This window comes from Schistocerca gregaria, chromosome 4 (assembly GCF_023897955.1).
Source record: "Schistocerca gregaria isolate iqSchGreg1 chromosome 4, iqSchGreg1.2, whole genome shotgun sequence".
Taxonomy (NCBI): domain Eukaryota; kingdom Metazoa; phylum Arthropoda; class Insecta; order Orthoptera; family Acrididae; genus Schistocerca; species Schistocerca gregaria.
Window position 1 is genome coordinate 116,689,002 of NC_064923.1, and position 14,153 is coordinate 116,703,154.

Genomic DNA, 14,153 nt, shown 5'->3' on the forward strand with positions numbered 1-14,153 from the left:
TCATTACGAAGTGTCGTATTCATGATCTATGGAACAAGTATTAATCTAATCTAATCTAATCTAATGTGAGATCTTTTAATGTTTTACACGTTTGTATGGGCTTCCTGCGTCATCGTAGCTGTGCGAGCACTGCGACACCTGTTATTTGGCACGCTCTGGCAACTGCTGTGGCAACTGCTGAAACGATTCTGTTTCTAACAGGTCGCGGGGAAATATTGCGAATGGTTGTTTGGAAAGCATTAATTTCAGAGTAAATTTCCTTTTATGCAAGATGAACTCTGTGCTCGTGAATGTCCGATGAATTTCTTAAATCGCAGAGCATTTGACTCTCATTAAAAAATCATATCTTTGAGGGTGACCATTTAGAATATTTTCGATCCCAGAAGATGAGACATTTACGTCGTTGTTAACAAATTTACTGGCATTTTTTTGTGATGTACCTTTAAATTGTAACACACGCAAAAATGATCATTATGTGTTAAAGCTTAGCTTCTCTTGCAGCTTATTAATCTTAGTGACCAATATTAAATGTATAAGCTTTTCTTTTCTTGTAGCAACACTATGTATATATGTATATTAATTTAAACCATTACCTTTTCCTATTTGTGTGTTCGCACTACTTTACAGTGATGTTGCTATTGGCTGACATCATCACGTGTTCTATGATCTGAATATCAGCTGGCGAGATCGCTTGACAACTGGCTTACAAAAGCACATCGCAATCTAGATTTCAATCCTTCGGAAAGTAACATGCAGTGTTTGGTGTAATTCGAATTTATACTTTTGTAATATGAAAATATGCAGTGTACATGTTGCTGCATCAAAGATCTTTCGAAAACACATGGTGGCCTTTTTTCCTAAAGTGCTGATTTGTTCTACGCCAGTATATAAAAACCTTTACCATTCAAAGGATTTATAGGTTTTACAGGTCCGAGGGAAAGTATATCGGAAAAAGTGTATTTTCACCCGGTATGTGTATTTTTAACAAGGAAATCCGGGAAAAATCCTGGATCTTTCCTCTCCCCTGTATACACTCTGGTAGTCTGTTCTGACAATTGATTCTCCTCCCCCTATGCATGCAAATATGTGTGTTGTTTTTAAAAGAAAGAACAAATTCTCATAATTTACAAAACCTGGCACCACTGTCTTTTACGAGCTGTTTTCACTGATAGTTTTACTCAAGAAATTTTGCAGTTGACATAAACAAGCAACCATGGCAGATATTAATCTTGAATGATGTGACCCATTATATTTGCCATTTCGGAGTGACCGTGCGGTTAGAGACGCCTATCACGGATTGCGCAGCCCCTCCTGCTGGAGGTTAAAGTCCTACCTTTTGTGTGTGTGTGTGTGTGTGTGTGTGTGTGTGTGTGTGTGTGTGTGTGTGGTTATTGTTGTTGTTGTTAGCATAAGTTTGTGTGTAAGTCTAGGGACCGATGACCTCAGCAGTCAAGTGCCTTAGGAGCTAAAGTGCAAGTAAATTATTACTTTTAGCCTTTGCCTTTTTTAATTACTTCAGTGGTTCGTATAATATAAAATATTTTACAGGCAAACTCTATTTGAATATGAATCAAAACTTGCGTCCAAGAATGATGAGGTCTATCATTTTGTGGGATATGTGCCAATAGAAGGCCGTCTGTATGAACTAGATGGCTTGAAGGAAGGTCCCATAGATCTGGGACCTGTAGCATCTGATGCTGACTGGCTAGAGGTAGTGCGACCTATAATTGAAAAAAGAATTAAAAAGTAAGTAGTATCTATTCTTCTTATTTAAAACGTCATTTGTTTATTGGCGATAAGTTTCTATTTTCTTGCGTACATGTTTCTAATTCTGGAGCACCATCAGTGGTTTTTAGGGTGTTGCATATTAAACAAAAATGTGTAGTTGCAGCTTACAAATCATATGTTTATTTCTTGTTAAACTTGAAATATTTTTGCAGTTTTCCAGAAAGCTGATCCTCATTATCAACCATTTGACATCCACTGCTTGATAAAGACCTTCTCTATACCTTCCTGCATTGTAGCCTTTGGCTAAGACATTCATGTTGATGCTGCATGTTTTTTAAAGTCATCTATCAGCCTCCTGTTTTTTCATCATCTAGTTATTTCTTGGAATCTCCATCCCTCTTTGTTTCATTATCACCTTGCACCTAATTAAATATTCCACTCTAGTCTGCTTTTTTATGCGTCTCTCTCTCTCTCTCTCTCTCTCTCTCTCTCTCTCTCTCTCTCTCTGTGTGTGTGTGTGTGTGTGTGTGTGTGTGTGTGTGTGTGTGTGTGTGTGTGTCCCCTCCCCTAGTGTGTCCCAATGAGAACCTCTAGATTGCTTGCTGAGCAACCCTTAGCTGTGATACAAACGATCATGAGCTTTTCTTTCTCCGGCAGATAGAACTTGGAAACCCAATTTGATTTACCCAAAGAACAGTGAAAAATCCCGTCCAGCCATTCAGATGTGGGTTTTCTGTTCTTCCAAAATCACTTAATGTGCTTCTCATCCATCCTTAGCCCAATCCATAGTGACCATCTCATTGATGAGACAGTGAACCTTAATCTTCCTTCCCCCCCCCCCCCCCCCCCCACCCCCCCCCCACCCTTTCAATGCACCTAAATATAAAAAACTCATCTACTGCTTCATTGACACTTCATTGTGTTAATTTATATTGTTTAATTTTCAAGACTAAGAATTTCTAGTTGTAATTGATTTTTGAAGCCATTTTCAAACTTGTTCTGTTAAATTCCACTTGTGTATTTGTGTCTTGGCGAGTACAATGTTTCAGCTAACAGGTGCTTCACATATATTCCATTAACATGTATTCCTTCCTCATTTTTCAGTTTATCTGTAAACATCCTCTTATGGCAGCAGAGAATAGTTCTGGTGACATGGAATCTTCCTTATTGTCCCTTCTTTCAGTTCTGAATTTCCTGCCGATGGTGTAATTTGTATAATGCTCCATTTAATTTCAGGTACAGTGAAGGAGAGATTCATTTTAATCTTATGGCAATTGTATCAGACAGAAGGATGATATATGAGAGGAAAATTCAAGATATACAGAAACAGGTAGAGGTAAGCAGAATGTAATATTAAGAAAATATGAGGAGCCAAAAAATTTTTTCTTAAAATAGTGATATGAAATTGTTAACTGGACATTTAATATACCATTTAAAGTAGGGAGCCAAATTTTTTTTCTTAAAATAGTGATATGAAATTGTTAACTGGACACTTAATATACCATTTAAAGTAGCCAAGAAGCCACATAAAAAGATACAGAATAAAACAGCAGTTACTTTCTAAAGTGCTTAAGTCCAGCGACTTACTTTCTCAAATGTTGACAAGACTACTTTAGCTGTGGCTAAAGCTACCGCTGCATCATTGGGTATGTGTTTCAGTTAGATATGTGTATAAGTGGAACCCATATGGCTGTACAAAAGTAGTAAACCTATTGCAGTCTATGAATTACCTATCCTGTGTGTAAAGTTTTGAAGTGAGTTCCATGTAACGTAAGTGTCCAATTGAAATGCTGTTATTGGACAAACACCCCGATATGAAATCTTGTGTATGTATACAGTCTGTCTATAGTCGTTAAATATTTCAATTTTGGACATTTTGAGAATGAATACTTAATTTATACATACATTAATTTGAATTATCGCAGTTACTGTATTTTATTTTCTAATGGATGTTGTTTGAAATCTTTTATTAAATGACACTCTTTTCAAACATATGCGTTTGAAACTAAATTGATCGTGTGTTGTACACTAACATTTTGAAATTGAGGCAATTTCATGACCCAGTAGGTCTTTGGAAGCTGGTGAGACTCTCATACTCATTGCTGGGGAGGATAGTGGGTCTGGAAAGATGACTTCGATGGCATATGCCACATCGGGGATGGTAGATGTACTGATAATGATTTCAACATAGTCCACCAACAGATGGCATAGCTACCAGAGTGCCCATCTGTGTGTACCCTTTAATAGGGAATGCTCACAATCAGAAGGCTCAGTGTGATGCAAACATGTGAAGCAAGCAGGCAAGCTTGCCACGGTGATGTACTCATGCTTACTCCAGAAAATTGACCAAGTTTGAAAAGTGTCAAATTGTGGCCTTCAGAGTGGCTGGATGGTCCTTTCGAAAAATTGCCACATAAGTTGGACACTGCATCAGTTGTGTAACGATGCTGATATCAATGGTAACGTGAACATTCTCACAACCATAGACAATGTTCTGGATGTTTACATGGCACGAATGCTTGCTAAGACAGCAGTGGTACATCATACAGCTACCAAAGCACAGATAGAAGGCTTATGAGCCCATACATGTCAACATGAGGTGCTGCGAACCTGTTATTAGCGATGGGACTGCAAGCACGTACAGGTCGTCTTGTGCTGTCAGAGGATCACTTGGAAGAAGGAATGGCATTCATCCAAGACACACTGGCTCCTCCGCTGACATTGTGGTGTGGTTTGCGATAAGCTACAACTCTCGTTCACTTTGGTATTTCTGGATTGTATGCTAGCCAGTTAGTGGAGGGTATGCGAGCCAGCACTCAGTACGTGCAGAATGTAGTTAGACCCACTCTTTTGCCATTCATGGACCAAGAAAGTGATGATGATCCAACAGGTTAATGCTTTTCTGCACACTGCCCATGAAGCTCAATATGCTCTGCTTGATGTGCTGCAACTTCCTTAGCCAGCTCCATCTCTGGACTTGATTCCAATCAAGCACATGTGGTATGTGATGGGACCAGAAGCGACTCGTCCACCAACAGCTCTTGCAAACTACATGAGCAGGTGTGGCATAACGTTTCCCAGGATAGTATTCGTTATTTGTACAATCAGCCGCAGTCCAGAGTCACCACCTGCATTGACAACCGCGGAGACTACATCGTGTGCTATAATACTGGTGTTACAGCATGAGTTGATATCAGGAACCTCAGAGCTGCTGCTGCTGCTGCTACTACTACTACTACAAAGGATGCCTGTTGAGAAATTTTTTGTTTTTAATTAATTAAATTGACAAGCTGAGTCAATATCTACATAAGAAAATGATGGGAAAATTTGCTTCATCTTCAGCAGCTTTATTTCGATAATTTCTTGAGTAGTAAATGTATGTTTCTCATCAGTCACAGCTGTAACTTGCAACCTACAGACTAAGACAACTGAATAACAACAGTATTATCCTCTCGGCGATGAACTGCCAGAAGCGTGACCACTCCAGTCTGACCGTACATTTTATCATTTGTTGCGGACCTAAAAATCAACATTGCTGTCAAGCAGTTGCCACTTTAGTGCCGTTGTTGAACTTCAGAATTCATTTATTATGCTGAATTTTGGGCATTCTGTGTGAACATATTTATATTGGAATTGATTTATCTCCTGTGGAAATGTACATTATTGTTGAGTATTTGTCCATAAAACACATGGTACATGGGATGCATTGCCATGGTTGGCAACATGACAATTTTTGCAGTCCCCTTGCCAGTACACTCCCCACATTCTGCCATGCTGGTGCCAGTGCACCCTGCCCCCCACCCCCCACCCAACACCCCACCCCCTTCACCCCCCCCCCCCCCCGACCCCACCCCACCCCTTGTCTGTAAAAGTAAGATAACTGTTATATTAAGCTATATCTGTGAATTTTAAGATGGCCTGTATTTTTCAGATGAAATTTGGGGGGAAATCTCATAGTAGAGTAAAAAATGGTACTCTTTTTCCTTTCTGTTTCACAGCCTTCGTTTTATACCCTGTATCTGTTTACATCCTGCATTCCATGACAATCTCCTTTTGATACATTTTTCCCTAGCTTTATTTTCTCCCCATTTATGCACAAGTGCAAGTTGGTTTCTGTGCCTTGTGGCTGCTGTTAAAGGATTTGGAAATAGCTGTATATGTTTCTAATATTTGTTCTTCATACTCTGTGTAAAACTTTTCCAGGCTACATAATTTTGATAGCCACAAAAGACTTTTATGAAGGTCTCAGCATTAGTTTGGCCATGGAAGTGAATAAACATGAGTGGAAATGTCTCTACTAGCTCTCTAGAAATATTTAATGTGGGATCAAGACAGGTGTCAAGTAACACTGAACTTGTTAGGGCCCCTCAGAGTTGATAATCATAATAGGCAACAACACAATTCTCTTTAACGTGACAAGTAGCTCCATTTCTGAAGCAGTCAAAGGCTTAATGTCTTTGAGACAAATGAAAATTTTCTGATGCTATTTTACTGGGGTGCTATAGTGCATGTTATTACCAGAGGACGACTAATGTAGCAACAGTCTGCATCCAGGAGTGCAATTCGTGCTGCATGTAGGAAACTGCAACATATGTAGACAGCAGGTGTAGGTTGTGTATAGCTGTGTTATGGCTCAGTGGACCAGGTTTCTAGCAGAAGTAACTCATATTGATCATCATCATTTTTGTGACAAGTACTGACTGACCTAGCAGAAGGTGACCAATGTCTCTGCCAAACATAACCTCCTATATTAGTCGAGGTGCTACAAACATATCTTTTCATCTAAAGATGCTGCCACCATTATTGCCTGGAAAACCCGGAATTCTCAGAAAATTCTGAAAGACTCTGAACTCATGAGACACTGAATGGATTAGTCTTGTTAGTTTGACAGAAAGAAATGTACTGAAACAGTTCGTTACAAATCTCTTTTGAGATACTGTTTCAGAAAAAAAATTAGTTATGGAGCCACTTAGGGAAAGATGAAGTGCATTGAATTATTATGGTATTTGTAGCTGTCACTGTCCTCCTCAGGACACTTGCTGACCTTGCAAATCTTCATTATTGTGCGTGGGTCCCTGGGCTCTATGCCCCGTGGCGTGGTTGACTGCAATGAACTGTAATGTGCACATAAAAATTTGTCACACATGGATCGATATTTGAATGTGCTTGTTGTGTAGATCAGAATTGAATAGTCAGGATTTAGTTCATTTTACTAATTTCGGTGCAGACTAGCCCTTCGCCAGGTTTTCTCATACCGCCGCATTTCAGGTCGACAGTGACTGCAGTGTGAAGTATGTCCAGTTTGACACACAGTGCGTCATTGCTATCATGGTCTATTGATATTACATTCCAGTAACAATAGTGAAGATTTCTGATGTCATGGCACATAATTCTCGCTTATGGTGGTAAAGATGTAATTTCCAGGTTCAGCAAGAGCTTATGAGTAGTAGATTTGTTTTTCTAAGCTCTAGAATATAATTCATTTTGTAAACTGCGTATTGTATATGTATATTCTGTCCTGGAAAAAAAAAAAAAAAAAAAAAAAAAGTATGTCTGCTTTTGGAAAAAATATTAGTTTTGTTTTCATCTGCTTTATAATGAACAGAGTTATTTACCAGTAATTTTTTGTTGACCTCTTAACCTATGCTTCATTTACTATTCTAACAAGAAGGAAATTCACAATATATTAAGTATTAGTTAATCATTGCTTTAAGTTACACAAAAATTATGGAACAGTTGTATGAGTAGTGGTATCTGGTGGCTACTCTATTTAAAGAGCCACAACGGCAAACTGTTGTTCGCCCGTTGGAATTTGGCATACCGTTCAAGTTATTGGCAATGTTACGTATAGTGTTCGTGGGCAGAATCATGTCGTGTTTTGAGTGCATAGTGAAGCCAGCCAGATCCCTATATGTGACTGCTTGATATTTCTTTTCCTGGGGTTTGCATCACCCATTCCTAACTTAGAGATTTGGAGGTGTCCGAACCTGTGAAAAGATTCCTGCAGTTCAACTTGAAATGCTGGTGAAAGTAATGGACAGTTTCATTTGTCAACCCCACCAGTGCCTCACTATATATGCAGTGTGTCCTTTTCAAACCTCCCATATTTTAAAAAAGTCCAGGAAAAAAACTGCAGTAAATATGATAAGAAATTGTACCATGTGCTAGAGCATCACTAAGAATTTATTTAGTATCATCAGTACACCTCTATATTTGAATCTTTTGTAACACTAATAATATTGTGTGTGTGTTCACTTTCTTGCCCTGTCCTTCATAACATGTCCTCTCACTGTGGCAATCACATCAGTGCTAAGACATTCTAACATAGGAATATCATCTGTTTCGGTTGCATGCACATGGTACTTGGAGTCCTCATAAAAAGAAATCCACTGGGGTATTGTTGCTAGTTGAATGTGGTGGCCAGGCAATTAGTCCTTCACAACCAATCCAATGATTAGAAAATTTCACGTCCAGGAACTTGCAAACAGGCATTGACAAATGCAGCAAAGCTCTATCTTGTTGGGTTGTTGGGTTGGGTTGTCATGTAGTATCACACACCAGTCCTTCAATTTAGCGCTATCCAATGATAGTCTGCTTATGTTGCAAACCCCATATCCGAACATTTCTGCCTATTAACTGTTCCTGACACATGAAAGATTGCCTCATCTGAGAATAAACCTCTTTCCAGATAGCCTGCATTCATGTCAGTATTCTGCATCATGTCATAGTAAATTATTGGCATGGTTTGTCAATTGACTTCAGGCACTGGCAGAATTTGCACTTTGTTGTTAGCATACAAAGAAAAACAATGGTATAGAATATGATGCAGTGTTGCCATACTCACACCTTTTGACATTACAAATATCTACACTAACATACTTATAGAGAAACGATCGATAATATTGAAGACAGTTATGCTAAGTACAATAAATTGAATTCAAATTAAAGAATTTATAAGATTTATGAGAATCATTTTACAGTACAGCTACTTCAGTTTCAGTAGTCGACTGTATCAATGAAATGAAGGCCGCGCTATGGGAAACTGCCATGATGGTTTTCTAGCTGACACCTACATTAATAATTTTGAAATATTTTTTTTAGGTTCCCACCCTAATATCTAGCCAATAGCATTTCTTTCTACAGATGGTATGTTGATGACACCATCGTGGCATTTAAAAGGAGATGGTCTGAGTTTTCTGGACCTGGAACTATGTTTAGTTTTTATATTTACCTGAAACCTACCCCAACAGACATCATCATTCGTGCTTTTTCTTGTCACCCCCATATCACTGGGGTGCCTCTAACCCCTTCTGCTATAACTACAGAACATAATAACTTTAAGTACATAGCAGTCAATAATGGATATGAAGCAAACCTTGCACAAAAACTTTATAATAATAAAACAAAAAACACTATAAATTCTTCTAGACTTCATAAAAATGATCTTACTGTTAAGAAATACTCTAAATTCCATTTCTAGGTAATATTTCGTATTGTATAGCCAATTTATTTAAAAAGTATGACATCACTGTGCGCTTCACTACCAGTGAGTTGCTGTTTATACATTTGATACATAATGATAAACCTCCAGCCGACACTTTTATCAAATCTGGGATACTGAAAGGCAGAACATCTGCTTCGTTGACAGATCAACAAACAAAAGGTAAAGAGCTTTGCTTTGTTGGCTTTCGGAATGAAGTTCCTTTTTCAAGCTGTAGGAGAAGGGACACACACACACACACACACACACACACACACACACACACACACACACACACACACACCGTGAGAGAGAGAGAGAGAGAGAGAGAGAGTATTTGTTTCTCCTACAGCATGAGAAAGGAATTCCATTCTGAGTCGACAACATAGCACTTCCGCATTTTAGTGAGTCTTCTATTCATCTCTTGCTTGTAAGTGGTATGTAAATAATCTGATAAGTTTACTACATTTTTATTCGGCCACAGGCCATTCCGTTCATGATATTGGATCTTAATGAATCGACCTCAGTAAAACCTTCAAAACACCTTGTTAACTTGCCTGCAAAGAAATTGATCCTTGGTTCCTTCCCCTGGAAAATAATGATTCCCTAGAATGCAGTAGACGAAGAAATCTCCAAACACCTTGTAGCTTTGAAGGCATTCCATCCAACAGTTCCTCTCAGTTTTACGCAGTGACAGCCTATGTTAATATTTTCCAGTTTTAATTTATCCTGCAAAATAAGTCTGCAGAAGCTAAAGTTGGATGTGCACCTGCTTTCACAATTGATGTGATTGTTATTTCAGTTACATTAACCTTGATTGCTAATTGCTTAGTTTCTTGGGTGTTCCATTTTGTTGTTTTTTCTTCCTGTTATAGAATAATATCCTTCTTTCTTTTGTATTGACCCTTCCTGTACCTTCTGGCAGCAACTCGACGCTAGGACTGACTGGCCTCAGTTTTATTGATACTGATGTGTCTGTCCTCATCAAGGGTCATGAGACTCGGTGTTACCAATATGAACCTATCACAAAACGACAAAGTGAGAAATTCACATGAAACATCAATACTTTGACAACATAACTGACATTCAAGCCAATGTGACGTGCGAGTTGAGCAGCATCTGAAGAATGATTTTTCGGACAGTTTCACATGGTTAAATGAATGGCCTCTGTGTTGTACTTGAGTGGAGTGAAGGGGTGAACACAATGTAGAATACCTGAAGTGGAGTGTTAAAATTACAATCTCAACCATTCATTATTTTTTATTAATCCAGTCCATGGATAGGGTATACCATCAGTGATTGTTCCACTTGACTAGCGTTTTAGACACTTGATATGACTGGAGGACCAAGAACATTTTATTTGGTTGAATAAACTATATTAAAAGCAAAGACACGACACGAAGTAAATTATAAATTTTTTTGTTGGTGTGTAAGAGAAGCTAGTAAAATTTGACAGGTAAAAGCTGTCTTATATTAATAACTGTTTCGTGTGTGGGACTTTGTTACACAGTACTTTGTGGTTCATAAATAAACAATAGAGTATTTGGTTTCTAAAGAGGGTATGATAGCACATTACAATATAATTTTTATGTGTAATCTGTAAACCTTCTTTTCTGCAGGAGAATGGAATGGAAACTGATGCTCAACAGAGTGAAATTGCAAGATTAAAAGTGCTCATAGAAGAGGAAGAAGCCAAAATAAAAAGATATCAGGCTGAGAATATTAGAAGAAAGCATAATTATTTGCCTTTAATTGTTGAAATATTAAAGATACTAGCGAAAGAGGGGCAGTTGCTACCACTATACGAAAAGGCAAAGGAAAGAGCTTTAGAAAAAGAAAGCAAACGAGAGGAAGTGAAAACTTAACACTTGTATTATTTACAAAATAAATAAATATAATTTACTGTAAAACCTCACATTTCTGTCATCATTTCATTTCAACATTTTTACGAATTTTTAATCATGCAAGTACCATGTAATCATTTGCAAGTTATTATATAAGTCTAATTTACTGCAGTTGCATTTTAGAAGTCCTATGTAAAATAATGTCACTATTATGTTTTGATACTTAACATCAAAGTTTATCAAGATATAAATTAGGAAACAAAGGCTGAAAATTTCAAATAGAAAGTGGCTCTTTTATTTGGTTTTGCACCTAAAATGCCTTTATGTGCAGTCAAAGAGATAAGGAGGAACATTTTAAAATGCAGATCCTTTCACGTTGTTGACACTTACTCTGAATATTTATTTATCATATGACATGTATGACAATGACATAACACAAATATCAAAGAGTAAAATGAATATTTAGATGGCACGTGGAAAACAAGATGAAGGTTAAGTATGCTACCAACAGATAGTTACTAGACTAAAATATTCATATTGTGATGTACAGCTGATGAGTCAAGTTCAGAGCCACAGATGTAGTTTCGAAAGAGACATTCCTTACCCTTTGTGTGCTCAGCTTACACACTCTTTCACAATATATGAGGGTTATTCAGAAAGTAAGGTCCAAATCACTATAGCTAATCGAATGTCCCATGAACACTGAAATGTGCAGCGACTCCTGGCATACCTTGCTCGTCAGGCAACGCCATTTGCGTTGGTGTTGTCACAGTGTGCTGATTATTGTGTCAGCTAAAACTGTTTGACCAGTCCATCATCTGTGAAATATGATCAGTGATTTGGTTTGTTACGGTAAGGAAAGTTGCAGCAGTGTCAATACAACAGATAGTGAAGTGTATGAACCCAGTGCCATGAGTGACAGCAAAGTGCTTAAGTGGGTGAGAGTGGGTGAGAGTTTTCAAGGACAGATGGAAAAATGCCCACGACCAACTGCAATCAGGACAACCATAAGCGATCTCAGAAGTTTTGGTCAAAGCCATGGACGGAAAGATCCATGAAGGCCCATGATTCACTTCAGCAGTGGAATCTCCCCCCCCCCCCCTCTCTCTCTCTCTCTCTCTCTCTCTCTCTCTCTCTCTCTCTCTCTCTCTCTCTCTCTCCTCCTTTTTTTGGGGAGGGGGTGGGGGTGTCTGGCGTTGTAAGGAATGTGATTAATTTACAGAAAACAGTGCCATGGGGGATGATATGTGGGTTTCTAACATGACCCCAGCGTTCAAATATCAGTCAGTGGAATGGCATCACATGACATCACCAAAGTCAAGGCCAAGCAACACTATATCTTGTTAGTTGAATGTATGCAGTAATGGATAACAATAAATGCAGCCACTTCCTGCACTACCCCAACTAAGCCTCAAGATGTTATACAGAATAAGTCATGTGGCCTCTTGACGTCTGGAGTTGCATGGCAGTTCCAGATCCCATTCTGCCATTCATACCCAAAATCTGAACAGATCTTTTGCATGGGAACAGATCATCTACCCATCACACAGACCAGACTCTGCACTCAGCGGTTTTCTCTTCTTCCGTTACCGAAAGGAGTTTCTTGGTGCCAAGTATTTTGCAACAGGTGATGAGGTGGAAGAAGCAGTTGGGGACTGGTTTTCCTCACAGGCAACAGACATCTACAACTCAAATGCAGAAACTGGTAAAACATTATTACAAATGTTTAAAGAAATAAGGAAGCTATTCAGGAAAGTAGAGAAACATGTAAAAAATTAAATAAAAACAGTTTTTTGAAATCTGTGATGGTTTGTTTTACAAGAAATCAATCTTACTTTTTGAATAACCCCCACAGTTGATAGTTTTGTTAGGTTGCATTACGTTTACATTAAGGTATTTGAACAAAGCCCTATTTGTGAAGAGAATCCATTTGTCTATGTTTACCCGCCTCTTTTTTTCCCAACCCAGAATGTATTGCCTTTTTTAGTCCAAGCCAGAACATATTTTTGAAATTGTTTAAAATCCTTATCAGTTTACTGCTGTCTTAAACTTCATTAATTCAGTTGTATTTTTCAGTAGGTGTGACTTTTATCAGAAATATTTTGTTTTAATTACACCATAAAATTCACAATAAAGTTTTGAATTGATTTACCATCTAGCAGATGTTTAACAATACAGTACTGGAAATTTACCTCTTTTTGCAGCCCAAATGTTCCCCATAAGTGAAAAAACTCTCAACATGGAGCAGATATCCCAGGCAAAGACATGTCAAACTCAAAACATATTAGAAATATTGCAACATGAAATGTGTCGTTGGAAACACCTTTTCTTCAATAGTATCTGGCACTTTTGTCACTATATCTTTTATAATTTCTTTAATAACTTGTTCACACTCCACTAAAACACACCAGGCAATTTCAGTTTGTAAATTTATACAGTGAAACTTACAAAATTTCAGAAGTTTTTCTCCACATCTCTTAACCCTTGATCAGGCATCCCTTTGAGTAAAGTGCACGAACCACTAACAACATTCCAGAATGAGATTTTCACTCTGCAGTGGAGTGTGCTTTGATATGAAACTTCCTGGCAGATTAAAACTGTGTGATGTACCGAGACTCGAACTTGGGATCTTTGCCTTTCGCAGGCAAGTGATCTGCCAACTGCACTCAGTTTCAATCTGCCAGGAAGTTCCATATCAGCGCACATTTGCTGCAGAGTGAAAATATCATTCTGGAAATATCCCCCAGGCTGTGGCTAATCCATGTCTCCGCAATATCCTGTCTTTCAGAAGTGCTAGTTCTGCAAGGTTCGCAGGAGAGCTTCTGTAAAGTTTGGAAGGTAGGAGACGAGTTACTGGCAGGAGTAAAGCTGTGAGGATGGGGCGTGAGTCAACTGTGACTCAGCTCTTATATATTTTGCTCATATGTGTACAAAGTACACTGCGCACCCGCTTGTGTTACGAAAATTACTGAACCCGCTCAAGAGTTAAGTATTGAATACTAAAATTATAAAAGAAATTGTTCCTTAACGTCATTTTCTTTTAGTGTGTTTGGCAATTCTTTTGCAGAAGATACATAAAACATTAAATACACCTTCTTTTT

General features: G+C 38.2%; 1 protein-coding gene across 1 annotated transcript in view; it reads left to right on the forward strand.

The window, feature by feature from the left end:
• The window catches only part of LOC126266743 (ubiquitin carboxyl-terminal hydrolase isozyme L5), a 57,537-nt gene extending 46,414 nt beyond the window's left edge, over window positions 1-11,123 (forward strand). Inside the window, exons 5-7 of the mRNA XM_049971244.1 lie at window positions 1,549-1,746; window positions 2,965-3,064; window positions 10,828-11,123. Coding sequence (XP_049827201.1) covers window positions 1,549-1,746; window positions 2,965-3,064; window positions 10,828-11,073 — 544 coding nt within the window. The 3' untranslated portion in view covers window positions 11,074-11,123. The remainder of the gene's footprint in view (window positions 1-1,548; window positions 1,747-2,964; window positions 3,065-10,827) is intronic.
• Window positions 11,124-14,153: the final 3,030 nt, after the last annotated feature.